Here is a 22,828-nt window from a genome sequence, read left to right as displayed (position 1 = left end):
ACTAAATCATCCCAGCCAAGGCTCTGTCGAGCCGTCCTTAAAAACCTCTAAGGATGGAGATTCCACCACCTCCCTAGGTAACCCATTCCTAGTGAAACAGTGTTTCCTAATATCCAACCTAGACCTCCCTCACTGCAACTTGAGATCATTGCTCCTTGTTCTGTCATCTGCCACCACTGAGAACAACCGAGCTCAATTCTCTTTGGAACCTCCCTTCAGGTAGTTGAAGGCTGCTATCAAATCCCCCCCTCACTCTTTTCTTATACAGACTAAACAAGCCCAGTTCCCTCAGCCTCTCCTCGTAAGTCATGTGCCCCAGCCCCCTGATAATTTTCATTACCCTCTGCTGGACTCTCACCAATTTGTCCACATCCTTTCTGTAGTGGTGACCCAAAACTGGAGTAGAGACATGTTGTTACCAACTTTGTCTGTTACTTTGGGGTAGGCTCATTTATTAGGGTTACTCTTTGGGCGGGGTGGGGGAGATTCTGTACTTCTATCAATGTAGTGCTTGTGTCATTTGTGTTCTCATATGGAGCTCTACTTCTCCCTGCTGCAAGTTCCCTGCAGGACCTAGGTTCCCCAGGGCTTGGTTCTTCCAGCCTCAGAATCAGACGAACACACACATTAACTGAGAGGACTGGGTTAATCAGCACTGCCAAGCTGACCCCTAATATGTCCCTGGACTCAGTAGGCTGGGTCGAACAGCACTTCCAAGTTGCCACCCTCATAGGCCCTTGGTTTTTGGGTGCTGCAGGGATCTTTTAGCTTAGGTACGAGGAGCGTTGCTGCAGAGCGAATGAGGAAACCGAAAAACACCCAAGACGGGGAGAGAGAGAGAGAGAGAAGCAACCAGCTTAATTATGAAAGTTATTTATTGCCAGGTAATAACCATAGGGGAACCAAACAAACAGTTATAATATTAAATCTAACTTAAATTTGATTATAAAAGTCAGGTTTCGAAAATTATAACTAATCACACAAGTCAGGGTCAGAAGGCTTAACCGAGAGAGAGAGAGAGAGAGAGAGAGACAGAGATGGGTTCTCACCACTCCGTGAAGCTTGAATCGATCAGGGGTCCCAGATGCTGGCGGTAGTTGAGGGTCTGTAGTGCTGGAGACAGGCAGAGCCCCCAGCACAATCAGTCAGGAGAAGATGAAGTCCCAATGGAACTGATGCAGATTTTGGATCCAGGCATCAGAACACTTACTTGAGCATGGGTAGGGGTTTTTGTAGAGACACAGCAATGGTTCAAGGGAGAACACTAGATTTGTTTATGTGTAAATTGATGGCTCAAGAGAGTATACCAAAGTCATTTTGTTCAGGCTAGACAAAGTGAGCTGATCATTTCTGACTATGGGCCGTGTTCCTGGGAGGGAGCTCACAATGCAATTAGGGAGCTTCACTATTTTGGATACCAATACTAGAATTGGTCTGATAACTGCTGAGCTGGGTGTGTGCAGGTGTGGGTTCGTTAACATCTGGAGCAGAGATTCCCATGATGCAGGGTTTCCCTGATTTTCTGGGCCCAGAGTTCTGTGTGGTTCTTGCCTTGGAATCTCTGTTCTCCATTCTGTATGCCAATAGAGATGCTTCCTTGTCCCATCTTGGATGCAAATGGGGCTAGGGGAGTTTCCTTAATCCTGTCACCCTTATCCCAGCGGTTTAGGTGTGCCTCCCACTGCCATTTCATTGCTTTTTGTAAGTCTTTCTTCTGATCGGTTTTGGTTCAAGCAGAGGCGGGGGGGGGGGGAAGGGGGGAGGTCTTCCATGAGTCAGACAGGCTGGGTACTGTGCCCTGGTTCCCCAAGAACACAGAGCTGCTAGGTAACAATGTTGAGCCCAATTTTCTAAACTGTACATGGGCAATTACCTGTGAAAAAATGTACAATTTCAATGCACATTTAGCAAGCCAAGTGTCTCTAGGCATATACATGACTGGCTGTTTGGGTGTGTAAGTATTCAGTGTGCATGTACCACCCTGGTAACTGAACATGAGCAGACACCTTGTAGTTTTTTAAAAAAATCATTGTCTTAAGAGCCAGTGATACATCTCTGAAAACATTCACAATGCATTATTTTATCTTTAAATTACTTTTTAGAATGTAGTGAATACAAATCGTACAATTACATAAATTGTTAGGTGCATCTTTACTTGTAAGTATATGAACATTTGTGTCTGTAATAAAGATATGAAAGCTACACAGGTTCATTGTTCATATATGCTTTTGCAGTCTCAAACCAAATCTTCTCTACAGCTTCTTGGCCCACCTCAAACATTCTTAATAAGTGCTTCCATCCAGTTTTTGCTGTGATCATTAGGTATTCTTTGTTCTCAGGATACAAGAGGGAAGTGTATGAGGCTATTACAAGTGACTGAGAAAATCTACCACTCACCAAGAGAAACAGGGCATCTCTCTCCTCTGTTGTCAATGGTACAATGCTTTCAAACCCTGCAAGAACATGCCCTCCAACACTGAGAGGATCCTTGCTCTCAATCATCATGTACATGATAGTTATTGCTAATTCAAATACATAGTAACCATAGCTCATGTCACTAAAGTCCAAAATACCAGACACTCTATATTGTGGATTCTCTGGTGAAGCAGTGTTGGAATCTAATAAGATATTGTGGTCATTGAGGTCCCCATGATTGATACCTAAATGAAAAAAAAATGGGAACAGTATTATGTATAAATAATAAACAGAAGAAACTTTCCTCTGGCTTTTTTCATTCTTTTAAGAAAACCACACTGAAAATATGCACTTGATTTCTTCATCATATGTGAATACTCGGAGTGTAAATGGATATATATACTGATCTATCTTATAACAAAACTAAGGCATGACAATATTCCTGTAACCCATCATGCCTTGCTTGGTCTCACTGCTTCCTAATAACCTTAGCTTCATTAATCCTATATAATAGGTGACTAGATGCCAACTGGCAATGGGATTGTGATGATTTATTATTTAGCTTGTGGCAACACCCACAATATGCTAAGTGTATTCCAAATGCAAGGGATCGCACAGAGGGCTTCAAAGACATTGCTATCTGATAGCTGTCCGGTGGCCTATATTAAATGAGTTAGTAGTCTCTGCCTGTTTCTACCATTTGGTGTCTACATAATGAAAACCTTCACTGTAGGTGGCAGTCTCAGAGGACTTGTCTACACTGGCAACGTTAAAGTGCTGCCACAGCAGCCCTTTAACGTGGCTTGTGTAGTCGTGGCACTAAATAAACCCCACCTCCATGAGGGGTGTAGCTCCCAGCGCTGGTGCACTGTCTATACTGGCATGTTACAGTGCTGCAACTTGCAGTGCTCAGGGGGTGTTTTTTCACACCCCTAAGCAAGAAAGTTGTAGCACTGTAAAGTGCCAGTGTAGTCAAGCCCTGAGACTGAACTCCCCTTTCATTCTTTAAGATGATTCCCTCCCAGTCCTGTTTCTGTGGCATGCTCATGGTGCATTGTGGGGAAATTTGTACATCCTGTGGATAAAGTAAATAATTTATGCCTACAGTGCCTTGAATTTGCCACCTCTTACAAACACATTCCCTTTAAAAAATTTCTTACATTACATTACAGTATAATTGCATTAAAAATACTCACAGGCTCGAAAATTCCTTAGCTTGGGTACTATTTTATCTTTGAACTGCTGAATAACTTGCTCCACAACTTCACGATAACTATTCTGGCCCAGGGAATGAATATACTGCTCTAGAAGAGGAACATTTGCCAAGTTCCAAATGAACTTCCCTCGATGCAGACTTTTTATTGATGGATGATGGAATTTCTTAAGGAAAACACAAGAAAAAAAGATTGTATACAATAGCTCTGCTACAGTGAAGAAGTGGCCTGATCCAATGCTCATTAAAGTCAGTTGGAATGCATTGATTTTAATGGGCTTTGGATCAAGTCCATGGAGAGGGGGCTTTGCTTTGACAGTCATTTCATACCATGTGAAACCTTGTGATGGTCTGAAATTAAAGCCTCATTCAAGCTGAAGTGTGAAAATCCTTCCCTTAAGATAGTTGTAAGAAACACCTAAGGGAAACACACCTAAAAAGAGAGAAGCAGAGAACACAGAAACTGAGGACAGACAAGAACAGGGAGAGGGACAGAGGAAAAAAGCAAAAAAGCCGAGCAGTAGCATCTGAGCACAGTGTCATCCTGGAAAAAGCTAGAGAGAGGGCTTTTGGGGCTGTTGGCTAAAGGGGCTTGGGCAGTAAGCTAAGAAACTCCTCTTTTTGTTTTTGGTTCCTCCTGCATTTGGAAAAGCAGGATTTGGTACATTTCTTGTAAATACATAAGATTGCATCAAAGAAAATACCAGACTCCATAATTTCTACTTTTACCAGGAACATCCCCAGTATCCCAAAATTTGACTAGCTGCTCAGGGAAACAATACCAACAGTGTCCTGGAAGATGATTGGTTTCAGTACATTGATACCCACCCACATCTTTCAGTAACAAAGATTAATTTAAGCAATTCATCATTCTTTAAAATATTATAGAAGTGCTGGTGATGATAAAAGCTTGCATACACGTAGAAACTTTAATCTGTAAGAATCCCACAGCGCCTCTCAAATTGCATACATCCAATAACACTTTTTGGGCACAACAAGCTATACATACAACTGCTGCCAAAGTGTAAAAGAGGCAGAACCTGAAGGTATTTACTAAAAGTAGATACAATCTGAGCACTTAAATGCAACCACTTCTGGGACACAGTCTGCCAACCAGCTGGCTCTCAGCATACTACACAACAGTGCAAGGGATAGGAAACTTGGGCCAATGATAATGGAGCAAAGCTCTAGGCTTATAAAAAGTATCATGGGACCTTTAATGTCCATTCAACACAGGCAGACACTCACCCATAAGATCTGCATGCAGTAAACTAACTGCATCTCGTTTTATTTACTTGGAAAAGATGAACAGCCAAGTTGACTGTACTCTGATTTGACCCTGTGTATCCAGGGAATCTAGGTATTTCAAACTTAATCTTTAGGCCACTAAGCCATTCTCTCTCTTGCACATGCACAGGTAATTTCTGAAAGCAGCATAGAGGAAGAGAGGCATACCAGTGCCTTTCTTAATTTTTGCCTCTCTTATATTGGCACAATCTCCTTGGGTTGGCTTGGCTAAGCTGGTTTTAGGGGCAGATTCTGCCAGTGGTGCAGTGCAAAAGCACATTGCAGTGGCAAATCTAGCCCCAGGTTGGTTTGATATAGTTTATTTGGTTTGGGATAATTGAAAATAGAAGTATGGATGAAAATCACAGATAAGATAATGAACAGGATACTGCCTCAAAACTAAAATGTGATTACATACTATTACAGCATCTCCGATGCAGTTAAGAAGCACTGCACTAGTCAAATATTGCAGTTTTAACCTTCTATAACAGGCAATGTCAGCTGTTCAGGAGAGACGGACACCATCAATGTGAAGTCTACTCAGTTTTAAAATACAAGTGATACGTTATTCAGGTTCTATACCTTCCTATGAGTATCCCCTGCTAATGTTTATGGTTTTACCATAACATGTTGCTATTTTAAAAATGTTTTTCTCTCCCCTGTAAGACCCACATAGGCAAACAGAGGATCTAATGGGGAAACAGTGAAATTTACTATACACAAAGTGCTGTCAAATGTACATGGAAACTAACTGGGGGGAAAAAAGGAAATTATTTTTCTCTACTATCTGTCAGCTATAGTAATCTTAGATTTTGTGTGTCTCAAGTGACAAGAAGGTTATTCCTTTTAAATAAATGAAACTGTATAACTGAAGTTATATAGAGCATATGGATTTTTCCCCATTCTCCATTAAAGTTAATCATATACTTCTCTCTCTCTCTTCAGATAATTAATGTATGTATATTCTGAGAGCAGCTTGTCTATTTAAATTATTTCAACCGCATTGCATTTTAACACCATGGACTCTTGTAACACTAAATTATCTTTCCCACACTGATAAATGCACTTAACATTTAAAAGCATGGTTAGTAACACTGGCATTCAAATTTCAGTAGCACAATTATCTGAAGTCTGTAACCAGAAAATGAGAAGCAGAGGTTAATGAAAAGTACTACATAGCACAAAGTTCTCTTATGTAACAGAAATGCAATTACTAGCTGATTTATTGGCCTTCGTTACTTTGTTTAATCAAAGATGAAAGGAAGACCTTACTTTGCTTTCCATCCGGTTTAAAATTTATTTGACTGGAAACAGCACATTAAGGGAATTGTCACAAATGTCTGCATATTAAGCACAACTGTTCTTTTACAAGTATACCAATCTGTACCAGTGTAAACTGGTCATGGTTCAAATGGTTACTATAAAAAGAGTCAGGTAAAAAAGGAATTTTCAAAAAATTCAGCCAGTTGAGCTTCTGGGATGTCCACTTCACATAATAAATAAATAACAGTAATACTACCTTGCCCTTCTTTAGCACCTTCCCTGTGAGGATCTCAAAGCACAGTACAAATGTTAATGAAATCAGCCTCACAACACCCATTAGTAGGCAATAGTATCTCCATTTTGCAGATGAGCCACAGAGCAGTTAAGGTCAAGCAGCAATTCTATTATGGAGGACAATCTATTAATAGAAGAAGCTCTTCCTACATGAAGGGTTATGCTAATTATGGGCATGGCTAAGATCCCATAGCTGAACTCTGGCTCTGAAGACAATCGTTGGGAGGTTAGCACTAATAGAGAAAGGAGCTGCAGACAGACACAATAGGCTGATTCTGTCCAGTTTTCCTTGGGTATATATATATATTTAATCCATATAGATCTACCTATCTGAGGGTACGTCTACACTACCCGCCGGATCGGGGGGGTAGTGTAGTGCTCTATCGGGGATCAATTTATCGCGTCTCGTCTGGATGCGATAAATCGATCCATGAATCGACGCCCATACTCCACCTTGGTAGGAGGAGTAAGCAGCATCAATGGGGGAGCTGCGGCAGTCGACTTGCCGCCATGAGGACGGCCAGGTAAGTCTAACTAAGATACTTTGACTTCAGCTACACGAATAGCGTAGCTGAAGTTGCGTATCTTAGATCGATCCCCCCCATGTAGACCAGCCCTTGGGTACTTTTATGGCTCCTGTTACCAGTATCTGAGAACCTCACCATTGTTAATGTATTTAATCCTTACAAAACCTTTGTGAGGTAAGGAAGTACTATTATCCTCATCTTACAGATGGGGAACAGAGCATATTCCCCATCTGTAAGAGAGAATAAAAGTGGCTTTCTCAAAGTCACACGGGAAGTCTGTGCCAGAGCAAGGAACTGAACTCAGGTCTCCTGATGTCCTATCCACTGCACCATCCTTCCTCTCTAACAGTATTGTCCTGCGTGTTAACTTTATTCACTCACAAAAAGAGCATGCCTCTGTTCCGATACCTTCAGAGACCATCTCTTAAATCATCTCTCATGCACTGGGCAGCGCCTGATATAGCTGTAATAATGAATGAAAGCGATTTTCAGGCTGCAAATGTACATAGTCCCAGTCACTAGCTGTTAAAATCCCTAAGGATGGCTGGCTCATGAGCTGCAAAGTTTGGATTCAGATCCAAATTCTCACAAAGTCCAGAGGCATTTAGATCAGAGTTTTTATCTGCCCCCTCTGAAAAAGGTCTAGCACAACCGTGGGGCACACTGGGTCTGAAAGTTTTTTGGCCTCCAGAGCTGCAATGAACTCCATAGAACAGTGCACTAATCATCAGCAAACACATTCAATTTAAAAGGGATTTTAAAGAATAGGGGGAGATTCTCTTTTGTTCTTATTGCCAGGTGTAGTTATGGCTAATGATTCTTCGGTGTAGTTAAGGGGAATTGGACGAGATCACAAGTAGGAAGGTATGTTGCTGAAGAAATGTATATACTCCATCATGCTGGCATATAGCCAGTTAAGGTACATCTATGTCACGATCGGGAGGTCTGACTGCAGTTTATGCAGCCATACCTAAGCTAGCAGAGCTGGCGCTAGGCATAAGCAGACCCGGGCAGCTCAACGAGGGCCCCCTATTTGCTTTTTATTATGTGTGGGAGGTCCCCCCCAAAAAATCCTGCTTAGGGACCCCAATGGGGCAGCACTGTCTCTGCAAGCTAGGTCTGATTGACCTAGCTTGCTAAAAATGGCAGTGAAATCGCAGCGACATGGGGGAGACACAGGTTACCCACCTGAGTACATATTAACAGCTAACCCATGCCGCTGCAACTTCACTGCTATTTTTAGCAAGGTAACTTGGAACTGCCAACATGTGCAGCTATCACACCTCCTGAGTGCAGAGCAGACATACCTTCACATTCACAGTCCTTCCTATAGGTATTTTTCAGCTGAAAGCCAAATTAAATTGATGAACAAGAGCAAAGTAAGGATGTTCTCATTAGCTGGCCACAAGTGATTTTGCCTGAACATCTCTCCACTGGGAGGAAAGAAGAGAAGGAAGAATTTTTAGTTTAAGTGAGGGAGAGGAGGTTAAGGGGGTGGAGAAGGGAAGGGAAGGCTATTTGGAGGTGAAGTGAATTTTTCATGTGGTGTCGCAAAATGACTGCTCCCTGAGCCGCTGCGTCACACATTAGACATGAATCGCTCCTGCCTAATCCACTCTCTACTAATTCAGGACATATCAAAATTGAAAATAGCTGACCTGCTGGAATCACATTAAAGAGCAGACACCATCACTTTTGCTCTGTTCAGCATTTTGAAAGTTCAAAGAGATAAAATATTCCTCACTTTGAATACACAATGAAATGTGCTTGAAAATACCGTGACTCCGTCATAAAAGTACATCTAAAACTGGGAATGCACACATTTCCTTTACACCGTCAACAAAATTACAGACAATAGCCAGAGGGAGAAGGCAAATAACTATAAGAAAGAAAGTGTAGTTACAGCCGTGTTGGTCCTAGGATACTAGAGTCAAAGTGAGTGAGGTAATGTCTTTTATTGGACCAACTTCTGTGAAGAATAGGACTAAGAAGAGCTGTGTGGCTCAAAAGCTTGTCTCTCTCACTAAGAGAAGCTGGTCCAATAAACAATATTACCTCACCCACCTTGTGTCTCTATTAGTAAGAAAGACATATAGGGCAAGATTCTGTGAGGCACAGCCTAAAATGTGCAGCCCATGCAGTAGGGGGTCTATGGTAGCTTTAAGCCACCTTTGTATCCTCCTGGTCCTGGATTGCCCCAGGGGTTGTAGAGGCCCTGCAATAAGGCAGACAGCCTTTCCCTGTAGGATGCAGCATTGTCCAGAATCTCCACACTACTGGATTCTGAAGCACCGCCCCTCTCCCCCCTACATGCCAGAGGGTCCTCACAAGCAGCCTCATCATTGCCTGCTGCAGTGATTCTGCCAGGGAAATCATCCCCCCACCAGAATTGAGGCTTTTCGGACCCCTTAATAGTGCTCTGGCCCTTTAACCCTATGTAAAGGGGCCAGAATTTCACTTGTATTGTTTGTGTGCATTGTTATGAAGTCTTTTGCATTTCTATAGTGCCTTCCATTCAAGGATCTCAAAGAACTTTACACACATCTATATATTCAGCTTCATAGCTCTTGTGTGCGGGAAGCACTCTCTCCATTTTACTGAGAGTGACAGGGAAGTGAAGTAATTTGACCAAGATCACACTAAGTCTGTGGAAGAGCTGGTAATAGAACCCCAATCTTTAGACTCCCAGTTATGTGCTTTAACCACAAGAGCATCACACGTCCCCTAAAGTACAAGGTAAAATAATGCGCAGACATGCTGTTAAACAGTAAAGCCACGGGTGGGTTTGGGGACCTTGTCTAATATAATCCACTATTATATGCGCTGAGGAACACGGCTGAAGGCTAAGGACTAGATTCAATCTTGCATTTGAGATCCATTCAACACAAGATTGGGGGAAGCTAGATACTGCTCCCCTGTTCTCTGGGCTGGGCTGCACTGCACCAGTTCCGGCATAAAACAGAGCAGCCATAGGAACCACAAGCTATTTGAGGTGAAGGCAGCTGGCAGAGGAGACAGCTCAGTCCAAGCAGGAAAATCCACATTCTAACCCTGAAAAAAGAACAGGAGTACTTGTGGCACCTTAGAGACTAGCAAATTTATTTGAGCATAAGCTTTCATGGGCTACAGCCCCACTTCATCGGACTGCAGCCCACAAAAACTTATGCTCAAATCAATTTGCTAGTCTCTAAGGTGCCACAAGTACTCCTGTTCTTTTTGCGGATACAGACTAACACGGCTGCTACTCTGAATTCTAACCCTGGTTCACTGAGGCATTCCAGTTGGTCACAATACAAAACACAGTGAAAAAAGTGAAGTCCTAAGTGGACGCAGATTTGTAGTACTTAACAACGTGGTTGTGTTCTCTTTTCAAGCCTGGAAAGAATAACGGAAGCCATGGCTAGGGCATAGTTACGTACTACAGAGCCACACACGAGCACTGTTGTGTGTTGAGTACTCTATGTCTGCAGTGTTCAGGCGGTGTTTGCAGGTAGCTCTGAAGCTGCAGGACTTGTGACTGGCTCTGATGTTACTGTGAGATGTCGCTAGTTATACGTGTTATGAAGTGCATAAAATACTAGGTGGGAACAGATCACTCCCACTTGCATGCTGAGAACAAAAAGTCCCACCTCTGTGAGAGTTTTATCCAATCTGGCAGCTAGTTTCCCAATCTCATATAAAATGTGAGGATTTGTAGAGATTGTTGCCACGGTCATGCCTGGGAGGTAGGTCAGCAGTCTCACCATGTACTTTTTTGTCACAGAGCCAGTACCTAATAGGCAAAGAGATAGATTGTGAATCATTTCGATACACTCCATTGAAGATCGTTGTGTGCAAGGACAAGGTTTCTCCCATTATAAACGAAATCAAACTCAGCTCAAAAAGAGACAATTCAAAGAACAGATTTACTAGGTGACATTAGGAAAGGCTAACGCTCAGCGCATGTGGAGTGTAAGTGAAATTCCTTGCCTTTATGTACGAGAGTGACACACCTTGGGAAGGTTCCCCTTTCATGCGCACAAAGAGCTTGATCCAACACCAATGTCAGACTTTGCATTATTGCAGTGGGCCTAAAGAGAACCTAAAATAATAGGTTTCTCTATCAGAGTGATGAGTCTCAATGGCCCTGGTTACCATATTGAAATTACAGTGTTGAGGGAACCAGGTTCAATAGAGTATTCTCCCACCATGCATGTTCTTGCATTGTAGATGGGTCTGAACTGTGTTTGAAACTACATCCCCAAACCATGGAGCTGGGGAAATAACTTGTAATAAGATTTATTTAACGACATTTGCCTTTTTTTTGTTTGCAATTTACCTGCAAGCAGACCAGCATTTTCTCACATCTATTAATCTGAATGTATTTTCTGAATAATTTTTATGGCTAAGTCTTTTTCTGTTCTGTTTCTATTTGTGAGCAGTTTGATGCATTCACTATTTGAAGTTCAAGTTATTTTGACTGACCACCTAGGTCACATGGCATGTTTATGTTCCCTTAATGGATGAGGATAGCCTATAGGCTTAAGTTTCTGGTCTGAATACTCATGAGTGTGAATTCCAAATTCCTTGTTGGCGATTCCTTCACTGCAATATTTGCTGTTTCTACAAACAGTCCTGCCAGAAACACATTAGAACATTTGCAGAAAGCAAATACAAAAATGGAAGTTAACTGAAAAATGAGAATTAATATGTGCAGAAATTCCTTTGGAGAATTCACAGTTCTCTGTTAAACCATGCTATGACCCTGTGTGACAAGGCATCATTCTACTCCTGTCTTTTTTCTAGGCATAAACTGCTCCGAGACAGTGGTGCTGGAACAATTTTTATAGTGAGGGTGCTGAAGATGGAAAACATGGATTTGGGTTGTTGTTACTACTTCAAGCCAGGGGGTGCAGCAGCACCCCTGAACCCCTAGTTCCAGCACCTATGCTCAGAGACCTTCTTCTGGTCAAACAGCGTATACAATCTATTTACAGCATTCTCCCCATCATCTTTACAAATTCATGCAACTCTGTATTTACAAGCATAGAAGCCTTATCTCACTCAGCCAAGGAGAGAGGGGAGACAGAAGATATCTTTCCCCTGAGAGATCTCCCCTGGCTCTGGCTCTCTCAAGCCTGCGAGTCTGTCTCTTCCCCCTGGCCTGGGCACTTCATTCTCGTGCCTTTTTTGCTTTCTGGGCTAATGTCTTCTGGGTTTTCTTCAGCCCATCCCACACTATCAGTTACACACAGCTGTGTCCCTCAAGTTTACTCCAGGGCAATTTAACTGGGGCTTCAGAGATCTGAAGGCTGGTACTACTGCTGTTGTCCAGCACCTTGTCACACCCTGCTAGAGCTACCAAAGAGAATTTTAGCCTAATTACCTGAACATCTCTTTTAATACACTTCACATGCCTACACACAAAAGTGCTTGTACGGGTGCACAAGCATTTTATCAATTGCACTTATTCTGAGCAAGACTCACATAAGTTGCCTCTTGCCTTGGGACTCCCTGCACCATGGTAGTGCCAGTGTAGGACAGAAAGCACTGGCATTTCACTTGCATAGGTGCAATTGGTCTTCCTAGCACAGTTCTACAGTGCACCAGATATGCTGGCAGTGAGCTTTCTGGTCAAGGTTCTCCTCCCCAGAGCAGAGGTGATATTTCACCTATAAAGTTTAAGTGCTTATATTTTAGAAATAGAAAATTTGATGGGACAGTGGATTGGAAGCAGTGTCTGGACCTGTAGGACAGGTACCTACAACACACTGCTACTGCAACAGTTCAGAGAATGCTGTATGTGCAATCTGAGCACCTGAAAGAGGGCAACTGTTGCAGATATGCAGCTGCTCTAGGTCACTCATGCTGGTGTGGATTTCAGTGGCATTACTCCAGATTTATACAAGTGTACCAGAGGAGAATGTGGCCCAATTGCAATCACTGGGACAAATCCTTTGGGATACTCAGTGGTAGCTTGTTGTGGCATGAGGATGACAAAGCAGAGGGTAATTTTTTGGAGGATTTTGTAATCTCTCACCTAATGATTCTAGAGACATGATGTTACCGTTTTTAGTAAGATGGGGCATAGCTGAAGGAAACCCTTCAACATTCAAAAACATCATGATCTGGGTCTGCACTTCAATGAGTTCAGGATTCTGGCTATCTTCACAGTTGGTGATTTTGAGAACATACTCGTCAGCACCGTCTGCTGTTCCCTCACTTCTTGAAATGTGAACATGAAAATTCTGATCATCATAGCTGGGAAGTGATCTGATCGCAGATACTTTTAATCCAAATACCCTTTCAACTAATTCAGTGGCTTCTTTTTCACTGAATGCTGGTTTAATTAATGTCTGGGATTCCTGGATGTTTCCAGAAGACATTGTGTATCTAGGAGAAAACAGAGAGATTAGAAGATTTCAGTTGTATTATGCCATTTAATACGGGCATAAGTTAATGTAACAAAACAAACTCTGGGGTAGAAGGCTTCATACATTTATTAGTGAGGGGGAAAAAAGCTTCTGTGTTTAATGAAAGTTTAACCATTCAGGATTCTCCATGTGCATTCTCTCTTTCTTCTCCAGCTTCTTATTTGTAACTTCACTTCATCCTTTGCTGCAGTTTCCATGATAAGGATATCTATATCTATCTACACACACCTCTACTCTGCTAGAATGCGACCCGATATAAAACGAATTTGGATATAACGCGGTAAAGCAGTGGGGAGCCCCGGGCCCTTTAAATCCTTGCTGGGGCTCTGGCAGCCAAGCTTGGGCAGTGATTTTAAGGGCCAGAGGCTCCAGCTGCTGCGGGGAGCCCCGGGCCCTTTAAATCCGGTGATTTAAAGGAGCTCCGGTGGTGATTTAAAGGGCCCGGGGCTCCCCGCAGCGGCTGGAGCACTGGGCCCTTTAAATCACCGCCGTGGAAGCCGGTCCAGTCCGGATTTATATACACACACACAAAATTTTTGTTGAGAAATAAAACATAAAAATGAACAACTTAGTGGATGCTAGCTAGTAAAATTAATAAGCAAAAAATATAAAATATCACCAGTCAATGTCAAGGTCACCTGGCATATTGCTAATGCACCAACAATTTCCTAAGAAAAAAAGAGATCAAAATGCTATCCACGGCTCTTAAATTCGGATCCAAGATCAGATAACCCTTTCAACCAATGTGAACTTATTTTTTTACAAGTGTAATCCTTCTGCCAGAGGCTATCCTTCAAAATTCAACTAACGATCAAGAAATATTAAAGTGCCAATATATCAACAATACATTCAAAACAGCAGGACAATTAAAAACATTCAATCTATTCCCAAAAGGTTCCTTTCCATTTTTTCCAATGCCAGTTATCAGTTTTTCTGTTGAAAGTGCTACGTAAACAATTCTCCTCAAAACCTCAGCAGAGCCTTGATGAACCTTGCGTCTGACGAAGTGGGTATTCACCCATGAAAGCTTATGCTCCAACACGTCTGTTAGTCTATAAGGTGCCACAGGACTCTTTGTTGCTTGATGAACCTTGGACTCTGTTGAAGTCAGCAGCCCCATCCTTTACACAGGGGCGGGTCCAGGCACCAACGCTCCAAGTGCATGCCTGGGGTGGAAAGCCACAGGGGGTGCCCTGGTGGTCACTGTGAGGGCGGTAGTCAAGCTGCCTTTGGTGGCATGCCTGCGGGAGCTCCGCCAGTCCTGCGGATTCAGTGGCAATTCGGCAGCGGGTACACCGAAGCCACGGGGCAGGTGGCTCTCGTGCAGGCGCGCCACTGAATCCGCGGGACCGGGGACCTCCTGCAGGTGCGCCACCAAATCCGCGGGACCGGGGACCTCCTGCAGGCACGCCACCGAAGGCAGCCTGCCTGCTGTGCTTGAGGCAGCAAAAAAGCTAGAGCCGCCCCTGCCTTTACATTTTGGTGTGGGATGGGACATACTACTACCCATCTGGGTACAGAGGGAGGGACAGGAGAGTGAGTGCTTCTCAAGGGCCCATCCACAGCAACCAAACTATGCTCCCCAGTAACGATCTTATTAGAACCAAACGCCGTTTTAGCGCCATTTCTGACCTGTGCCACAGCCCTGGCCTCTCTCCTATAGGCTATGGCCTACACGGGCTCTAGACCCCCTTGTTCTTACACCGGCTAACGCCCGTCTTTCAAACTGGTTCTTTCCCCACGCTCTCCGGCGGGGCGGGAATCCGCGGCCGCTGCCCCGCCAGGCGGGGCTGCAGCTTTCACAGCAGCTGGCAGTCGAGCTAAGACGTCTCAGCTCAGAATACAGCCTCGGACAGCCGAGTGCCCCACACCTGCCAAACGCCCCACCGGCGCTGTCAGGCAACCCAACAGGCTGCGCTGCGCCAGGTTTCCCAGCCTCCCAGCAGCAAACGGCATTGACACCGATCGGAAGGAACCAGCCGTGCTGGCCAGGACGCGGCGTCGATTCTGACCCTGTCCCCTTCCAGCGGCAAAGCCTTCCGGGTCTGCTGCAGAAAGACGCTGCGCCCCGCCCCGCCTCCGCAAAGCGGACTGGCTCCGATTTCAGCGGAACGGGTCCTACCGCACACGGCGCTGGGCTCCGCTGGTCGCCTGGGGCCGGACGAGTCCCTCCAGCTCCAACTCCGGCTCCAGCTCCGCGGCTCTTCGCCAGGGGCGGATTATAAGGAAACGTCTGATTGGCTGCTGGGTGCGCCCCGCCTTTGGACGAGGGGCAGCCCGACCCCGAGTTAATCACCGGGGTTAGGGCCCAAAGGGGCTTGTCTACCCTCATATCTGCCTGACTCACTGGCTCCACGGGGAGCGATCGACCCAGCGGGGATCGATTTATCGTGTCTAGTCTAGCCATGATAAATGATCCCCGAGCACTCTCCCATCAACTCCTGCCCTCCAGCTGCAGGAGAGGTGCAGGCAGAGTCGACAGGAGAGTGGCAGCAGTCGACTCACCCTAGTGAAGACACTGTGGTAAGTCGATCTAAGTACACAGACTTCAGCTACGTTATTCACGTAGATGAAGTTAGGTAACTAAGGGTATGAATAGACTAGACGCGATACATCGATCCCGGAATGTGCTCCCCGTCGACTCCAGAACTCCACCAGGGAGAGAGGCGGAAGCAGAGTTGACGGGGGAGCGGTGGCTGTCGATCCCACGCCACGAGGCCATGAAGTAAGTCGACTTCAGCTATGCTATTCTTGTAGCTGAAGTTGCGTATCTTAGATCAATCCCCCCCGCCCCCCAGTGTAGACCAGGCCTTAGATTGATCCCCCCCAGTGTAGACCAGGCCTAAATCGCATGGACTACATGAAGGCTGAATAACTCGTTGGTTGTAAAGGTGCTGGTGCAAGGCTCTATAAGGCCTGGTCTACACTGGGGGGTGGGGGGATTGATCTAAGTTACGCAACTTCAAGCTACATTAATAACGTAGCTGAAGTTGCCGTAATTAGATCTAATCACCGTGGCGTCTTCACTGCGGTAAGTCAATGGCTGATGCTCTCCCGTCAACTCCGCCTGCGCCTCTCACCCTGGTGGAGTACTGGAGTCAACGGGAGAGCGCTTGGCGCTTGATTTATTGTGTCTAGACTAGACCCGCTGCCCATCAATCCAGCGGGTGATGTAGACAAACCTGCATTGCTACTGCTGTTGGCAGGGGACAGCTGTCTGTGCTATTGCAATGCCCTGTAACAAACATTCCCAAGGTAGTTCATGGTCACAGGGAAGCCATCGTCCTGAAAGTGGTGGAGGTGGACAGTACCGGTTCCTGTTCAAATGCTAAGCTAGCCCTGAACTGAGCTCCCACGTAGAGGCAGGATGATCTTGTGGTTAAGGCAGTGGAGTGGGACTCAGGAGATCTTGTATCAGTTCCTGGCTGTGCTGCTGATTTTCTGTTTGATTGGGGCAGGTCACAATCAGGCTGTGGCTTAGTTCCCACCTATAAAATGGACATAATAATCCTTTCTTGTGCATTGTCTATGTCTATGTAGATTTTGAGCTCTTTGGAGAAAGACTCACTCATACCTGTTTTTACAGCACCTAGCACAATGTGGCTGAAGCCTCTCTAGGCACTACTGCAGTACAAATCAGTCAAGGAAGATATGGGTTGTCCTGGCTCATGTGTCAGTAGTTTTCTAACACACACAGTGAGTCTGTCTTTCCTATTCAGTGACATTGTGATGCATGGCTAGAAGGAGTTAAACATCCTGCAAAATAAATAACCCTCAAAAGACATGTGGGGAGATAATGCTTGTGTTTTTGTGTATTTACATATGTATGAGTAGGGTCGACAATGTAATAAACAGTCCCTGTCTATGCTGTATTCTGATAATTTAGAGGTAAAAAAGCATCCTATCATTTCAATGAATTGCAAACACGGGATATCTCAGTATTCATCTCTCTTTGAAATGTGCTGTGAATGGTGGAGGAACAAGCAAATGGCTTTATGTTAATTCTAGGGCTGTCAAGTGATTAAAAAAATTAATCGCGATTAATCACGCTGTTAAACAATAGAATACCATTTATTTTAAATATTTTGGATGTTTACTAAATTTTCAAATATATTAATTTCAATTACAACACAGAATACAAAGTGTACAGTGCTCACTTTATATTTATTTTTTATTACAAATATTTGCACTGTAAAAAACAAAAAAAATATTTTTTCAATTTACCTCATACAAGTACTATAGTGCAATCTCTCTACCATGAAAGTTGAACTTACAAAAGTAGAATTATGGAAAATAAAAACTGCATTCAAAAATAAAACAATATAAAACTTTAGAGCCTACAAGTCCACTCAGTCCTATTTCTTGGTTAGCTAATCACTCAGACAAACAAGGTTGGTTACAATTTTCAGGACATAATGCTGCCTGCTTCTTGTTTATATCACCTGAAAGTGAGAACAGGCGTTGGCATGGCACTGTTGTAGCTGGCGTTGCAAGATATTTACATGCCAGATGCGCTTAAGATTCATATGTCCCTTCATGCTTCAACCACCGACATGCTTCCATGCTGATAATGGGTTCTGCTTGATAATGATCCAAAGCAGTGTGGACTGATGCATGTTCATTTTCATCATCTGAGTCAGATGCCACCAGCAGAAGGTTGACTTTCTTTTTTGTTGGTTTGGGTTCTGTAGTTTCCGCATCAGAGTGTTGCTCTTTTAAGATTTCTAAAAGCATGCTCCACACCTCGTCTCTCTCAGATTTTGGAAGGCACTTCAAATTCTTAAACTTTGGGTGGAGTGCTGTAGCTATTTTTAGAAATCTCACATTGGTACTTCTTTGCATTTTGTCAAATCTGCTGTTAAAGTGTTCTTAAAACAAACATGCTGGGTCATCATTTGAGACTTCTATAACATAATATATATATGCAGAATGTGGGTAAAGCAGAGCAGGAGACATACAATTCTCCCCCCAAGGAATACAGTCACAAATTTAATTGACACATTATTTTTTTAACAAGCATCATCAGCATGGAAGCATGTCCTCTGGAATTGTGGCCCAAGCATGAAGGGGCATATGAATGTTTAACATATCTGGCATGTAAATACCTTGCAACGCTGGCTGCAAAAGTGCCATGTGAACACCTGTTCTCACTTTCAGGTAACATTGTAAATAAGAAGCAGGCAGCAGTATCTCCAGTCAATATAAACAAACTTGTTTGTCTTAGCGACTGGCAGAATAAGAAGTAGGACTGAGTGGACTTGTAGGCTCTAAAGTTTTACACTGTTTCGAGTGCAGTTATGTAACCAAAAAAAATCTGCATTTGTAAGTTACACTTTCATGATAAAGATTGCACTTCAGTACATGGAAGAGGTGAATTGAAAAATACTATTTCTATCACTTTTACAGTGCATATATTTGTAATAAAAATAATATAAAATGAGAACTGTGCACTTTGTATTTTGTGTTGTAATTGAAATCAATATTGAAAAAGTAGAAAAACATCCAAAAATATTTAATAAATTTCAATTGGTATTCTATTGTTATAAGTGCGATTAATCAAGATTAATTTTTTATCATAAATTTTTTTTAGTGAATCGTGAGTTAACTGTGATTAATTGACGGCCTACTTAATTCATTTAGCTAAGTACCGATGATGGACCTCCTTCAAAGTCATCCTAATTACCTTTTGTTCCCTGAGGAACTCCAACTTGTCAAAAGACATGAAATTGTATTAAAGATCCTTGGGTCCTGATTCTGTCATTTCAGATCTGCTCAGGCTTTGTCAGGGGAAGTTTGAGTCGCAAGACTGAGGTCCCAGTTATGCTGGTATGCCCTGAATGTGTTATTTGGACATTGGACTATAACCTATGAACTAGTTCTGAAAGAACTCTTTGCAAAGACAAAGCTCACCATCTTTGCTATGAATCTGCAACCTCAGTGAATTGAACTCATGTCTGTATGTATATTGATCTTTTAACCATACTCTCGCTTTTGTTTTTTAATACATTTTAGTTTAGTTAATAAGAATTGGCTGTAGTGTGTATTTGGGTAAGATTTGAAATATTCCATAACCTGGGAGGTAATGTGTCCAATCCTTTGGGATTGGTAGAACCTTTTCTTTTATATGATGAAATAAGATTTACAGAAATGTATATCATATTTGACATGGGTACCTGGATGGAGGCCTGACACTGGATCACTTTAAGGCGGGAGTGGCCAACCTGACCCTGAGGAGGAGCCAGAATTTACCCATGTACATTGCCAAAGAGCCACAGTAATATGTCAGCAGCCCCCCATCAGCTCCCACCACCTCTCCCAGTGCCGCCTCCTCCTCCCTCCCACCTCCCGATCAGCTGTTTCGTGGCATGCAGGAGACTCTGAGGGGGAGGAGTGAGGGCATGGCAGGCTGAGGCGAGGGGGCAGGGCCTGTGACAGAGCCAGCGGTTGAGCAGTGAGCACCCCCTGGCACATTGGAAAGTTGGCACCTGTAGCTTCAGCCCCGGTGTTGGTGCCTATACAAGGAGCCACATTGTAACTTCTGAAGACCGCATGTGGCTCCGGAGCCACAGGTTGGCCACCTCTGCTTTAAGGGAACTGTGTTGTTTGGACTTCTGAGTAACCAGTAAGGTAATAAAGAAGCTGTTTTGTGCTGGTTTGGTAAATCTAAGTATTGGAATATCCACCAGCTTTATGGGGATTGTCTGCCCCATTCTTTGCAGTTCACCTTGAGTGTCCATAGTTGGCTCCCCACTAGGACCCTGCTCACAGACCTCAGTAGCTCATCATGGGTCTGGAGTCTCCTAATTTTGTCAGTTATCAGATTCCTGAAAGGCTCCGAGTTCATTTCCTGAATGTCAACATACAGGCAGGCAGTATGGGTTTATGGATATCAAATTCCCTGTGTTGAATCCAGGGGAAATTCCCAGGCCAATTCTGAATTAGTCTGTGGCAAAAACAATGAGGGTGAAAGCCTCGGATTTGGGAGAGATGGGTTCAGTTTCCTAAGCCCCTACCGACTTCTTATAACAGAACCTCGGGCAAGCTATTTAAGTCTCTCTGCCTGTTTCCGTTCTGTACAATGGGGATAACAGCACTTTCCTACCACCCAGGGACATTAGGAGGACAACTACATTAACGATCATGATACTACAGTAATGGGGGCTATATACCTAACAGCCAGACTGAGGCACTTGCAGGTTCATCTCCTTTTCTAAATGGACTGAAGACTCTGGGGACTCAAAAGTCTGTTGCAAATCTCTGCTGTTTCCTTAATAATCTTTCACCAGCCAGCTGGGGGCACGGATCAGCGTTCACATCACATTCCCCATCAGTACCCAGCCAAGGCCGGGAAAGCTAATGATCCAACCAGCGGACCAAATTCAGTGGTGTGTCCTGGTCATGTGCCACCTGAGGCACGTTGTGTATACGCTAAGACCAGTCACTTGTGATGTTGACAGCAGCATGGAAAGTTGCTCTCAGTAAAACTAAAGACACAGCCCAAAGTATGAAAAGGACTTATAACCGCAAGTCCAGTGGGGCTCTCATCCGATCTGGTAACTGTGTACCAGTTCGTAGTGGTAAAGGCCGAAAATGTAATAAAATACAAAACAAATGGAAGCCAAATCCCCACACTGTGGTAACCCACAACAATCCCGAACTGCCAGTGTACGCTAACCAGCCTGAACAAGGAGGTCCTGAGAGAGTAGTACATAGGGACCAGCTAAAGCGTTGGACTATTAATCTGACCAGGGCTCGTAGGAGGCATAGTGCAGAATTTCCCAAGGAGACTAAAACCAATGGGGTAAACCCAAACCCTAATAAGAATGGCCAGATCCCTCAAACTGACCTAGTACTACCCAAGGACAGAAAAATAGAAAATAAGGGTAATGAACCAGCAGTCTTAAGAAGGTTCCAGCGGTCTAATAAGTGTGTACTGTGTGTTAAACTTAAAAATAATTGTTATTGGTTCTATGTAGTGTGTTGATTAATATTATGTGTAGTATTAAGAAGTAGATGTGGAGTGTTAACTATGTTAAATGTTCTTTTCGTAATTGTTAATGGGTTTTTAATATAATATGATGTGGATATATGTTGTTTTTATGGGGCCCAGATGTACTGGTGTAAATATTGTGGCTGTGGCAGAATTTTAGCAGGGGGGAATGTAACTAACACCCCCTTACGAACATTCAGTGGGGGTGTTTTGGTTGCTAGCTCCCAGCACTAAAAAGGGAGGGATCAATGGCAAATCAGGACCCTGAGACTGACAGTCCCCAGAAACAATGGCAAGAGGCCAATGCTCCAGGTCAGCCTGATTGACAGGGCGGGCCGGCTAGTCAGGGAGTCAGGAGGCCAGGGTGGGTCCCGTCCTCCCTGTGAGCAGGAATGTGCCTGAGTCAGACAGAGTGGGGCCAAGCTAAGGAGAAAGCAGGGGCCCAAGCTGAGCTGGAGAGCAGAGCCGGGCCAGATCCAGAGGGGCCAGAGCTGCAGCCAGAGAGCCAGAGGCACAGCCCAGAGAGAGCAGACCCTGTGCTGGGAGCAGAGCTGCAGCCAGAGCGCCAGAGGCACAGCCCAGAGAGAGCAGACCCTGTGCTGGGAGCAGAGCTGCAGCCAGAGCGCCAGAGGCACAGCCCAGGGAGAGCAGATCCTGTGCTGGAAGCAGAGCTGCAGCCAGAGAGCCAGGTGTTGTGAGCAACTGGGGCCAGCCAAGAGGGGACCTTGGCAAAGGGCCCAGCACAAAAAGACACCCCCAGCCAAGGGTCCATGCAGGCCAGGCTGGGAGGGGGACCTTAACCTGCTGGGAGGCTGGCACTGGAAAGAAGGATCCCACCACACAAAGCCCAGAGGTGTGTGGTCACCACCATTGCAAGTGTCCAACCCGCAGCATCCCTGCAGCACAGCCAGGACCTGAGGAGGAGACCTGGGACCTACGAGGAACAGACTGCAAAGTGCCCTGACGTTCCAGAGACACTGTTTGTGATGTTCCCTGCCACAGAGCAGGGTGATGTTTCCCTGTAACCATTCCCATTTATTCTTATTCTTTTCTTTAAATTAATTGTTAAGTAAACAACTTGTATTTGCTTTAAATTGTATGGAATAATCAGTGGGTCAGGGAGGTGCCCAGTGCAGAAAGGGTACCCCGGAGTGGGGATGCCCTAGCCCCTGTCCTAGGTGACCACAGCAGGGTTGGGGGTCGAGCCCCCCAGGAATCCTGGGCCCAGCTTTGTTGTGGTTACAAGGACTCTGCCAGACAGGAGAGTCCTCAAGGGCAGGGAGGCCTCTGGGTAAAGGAAGTGGGAGCGAGGACTCAGTTCCTTTCGCTAGCCCACTTCACCGGGGTAGCACAGAAGCCAGAAAAGTTCCCCACAATAGCAGGACCATTCCCCCACTTACATAATTGGCGTCATGAACAGGATTCG

The 22,828-nt window shown here is 44.4% G+C and overlaps 1 protein-coding gene across 5 annotated transcripts; it reads right to left on the bottom strand.

The window, feature by feature from the left end:
- Positions 1-932: 932 nt before the first annotated feature.
- HYKK (hydroxylysine kinase) lies at positions 933-15,773 on the bottom strand. Of its 5 annotated transcripts, none has more exons than XM_044980775.1 (5): positions 15,535-15,773; positions 13,046-13,371; positions 10,629-10,771; positions 3,612-3,795; positions 933-2,660 (listed from the first exon to the last, which is right to left on the bottom strand). In XM_044980775.1, the coding sequence occupies exons 2-5, from the start codon at positions 13,362-13,364 to the stop codon at positions 2,200-2,202; spliced, it is 1,107 nt and encodes a 368-aa protein (XP_044836710.1). In that variant the 5' UTR covers positions 13,365-13,371; positions 15,535-15,773; the 3' UTR covers positions 933-2,199. The 5 variants fall into 5 exon arrangements, with proteins under 5 accessions (XP_044836710.1, XP_044836705.1, XP_044836706.1 ...); XM_044980770.1 differs by having other exon boundaries at positions 13,019-13,371; positions 15,535-15,772; XM_044980771.1 differs by lacking the exon at positions 15,535-15,773 and adding an exon at positions 15,284-15,425 and having other exon boundaries at positions 13,019-13,371.
- Between the last annotated feature and the right edge of the window lie 7,055 nt (positions 15,774-22,828).

The sequence above is a fragment of the Mauremys mutica genome, chromosome 11, assembly GCF_020497125.1.
Source record: "Mauremys mutica isolate MM-2020 ecotype Southern chromosome 11, ASM2049712v1, whole genome shotgun sequence".
Classification (NCBI taxonomy): Eukaryota; Metazoa; Chordata; order Testudines; family Geoemydidae; genus Mauremys; species Mauremys mutica.
This window is presented reverse-complemented; position numbering and strand designations above follow the sequence as displayed.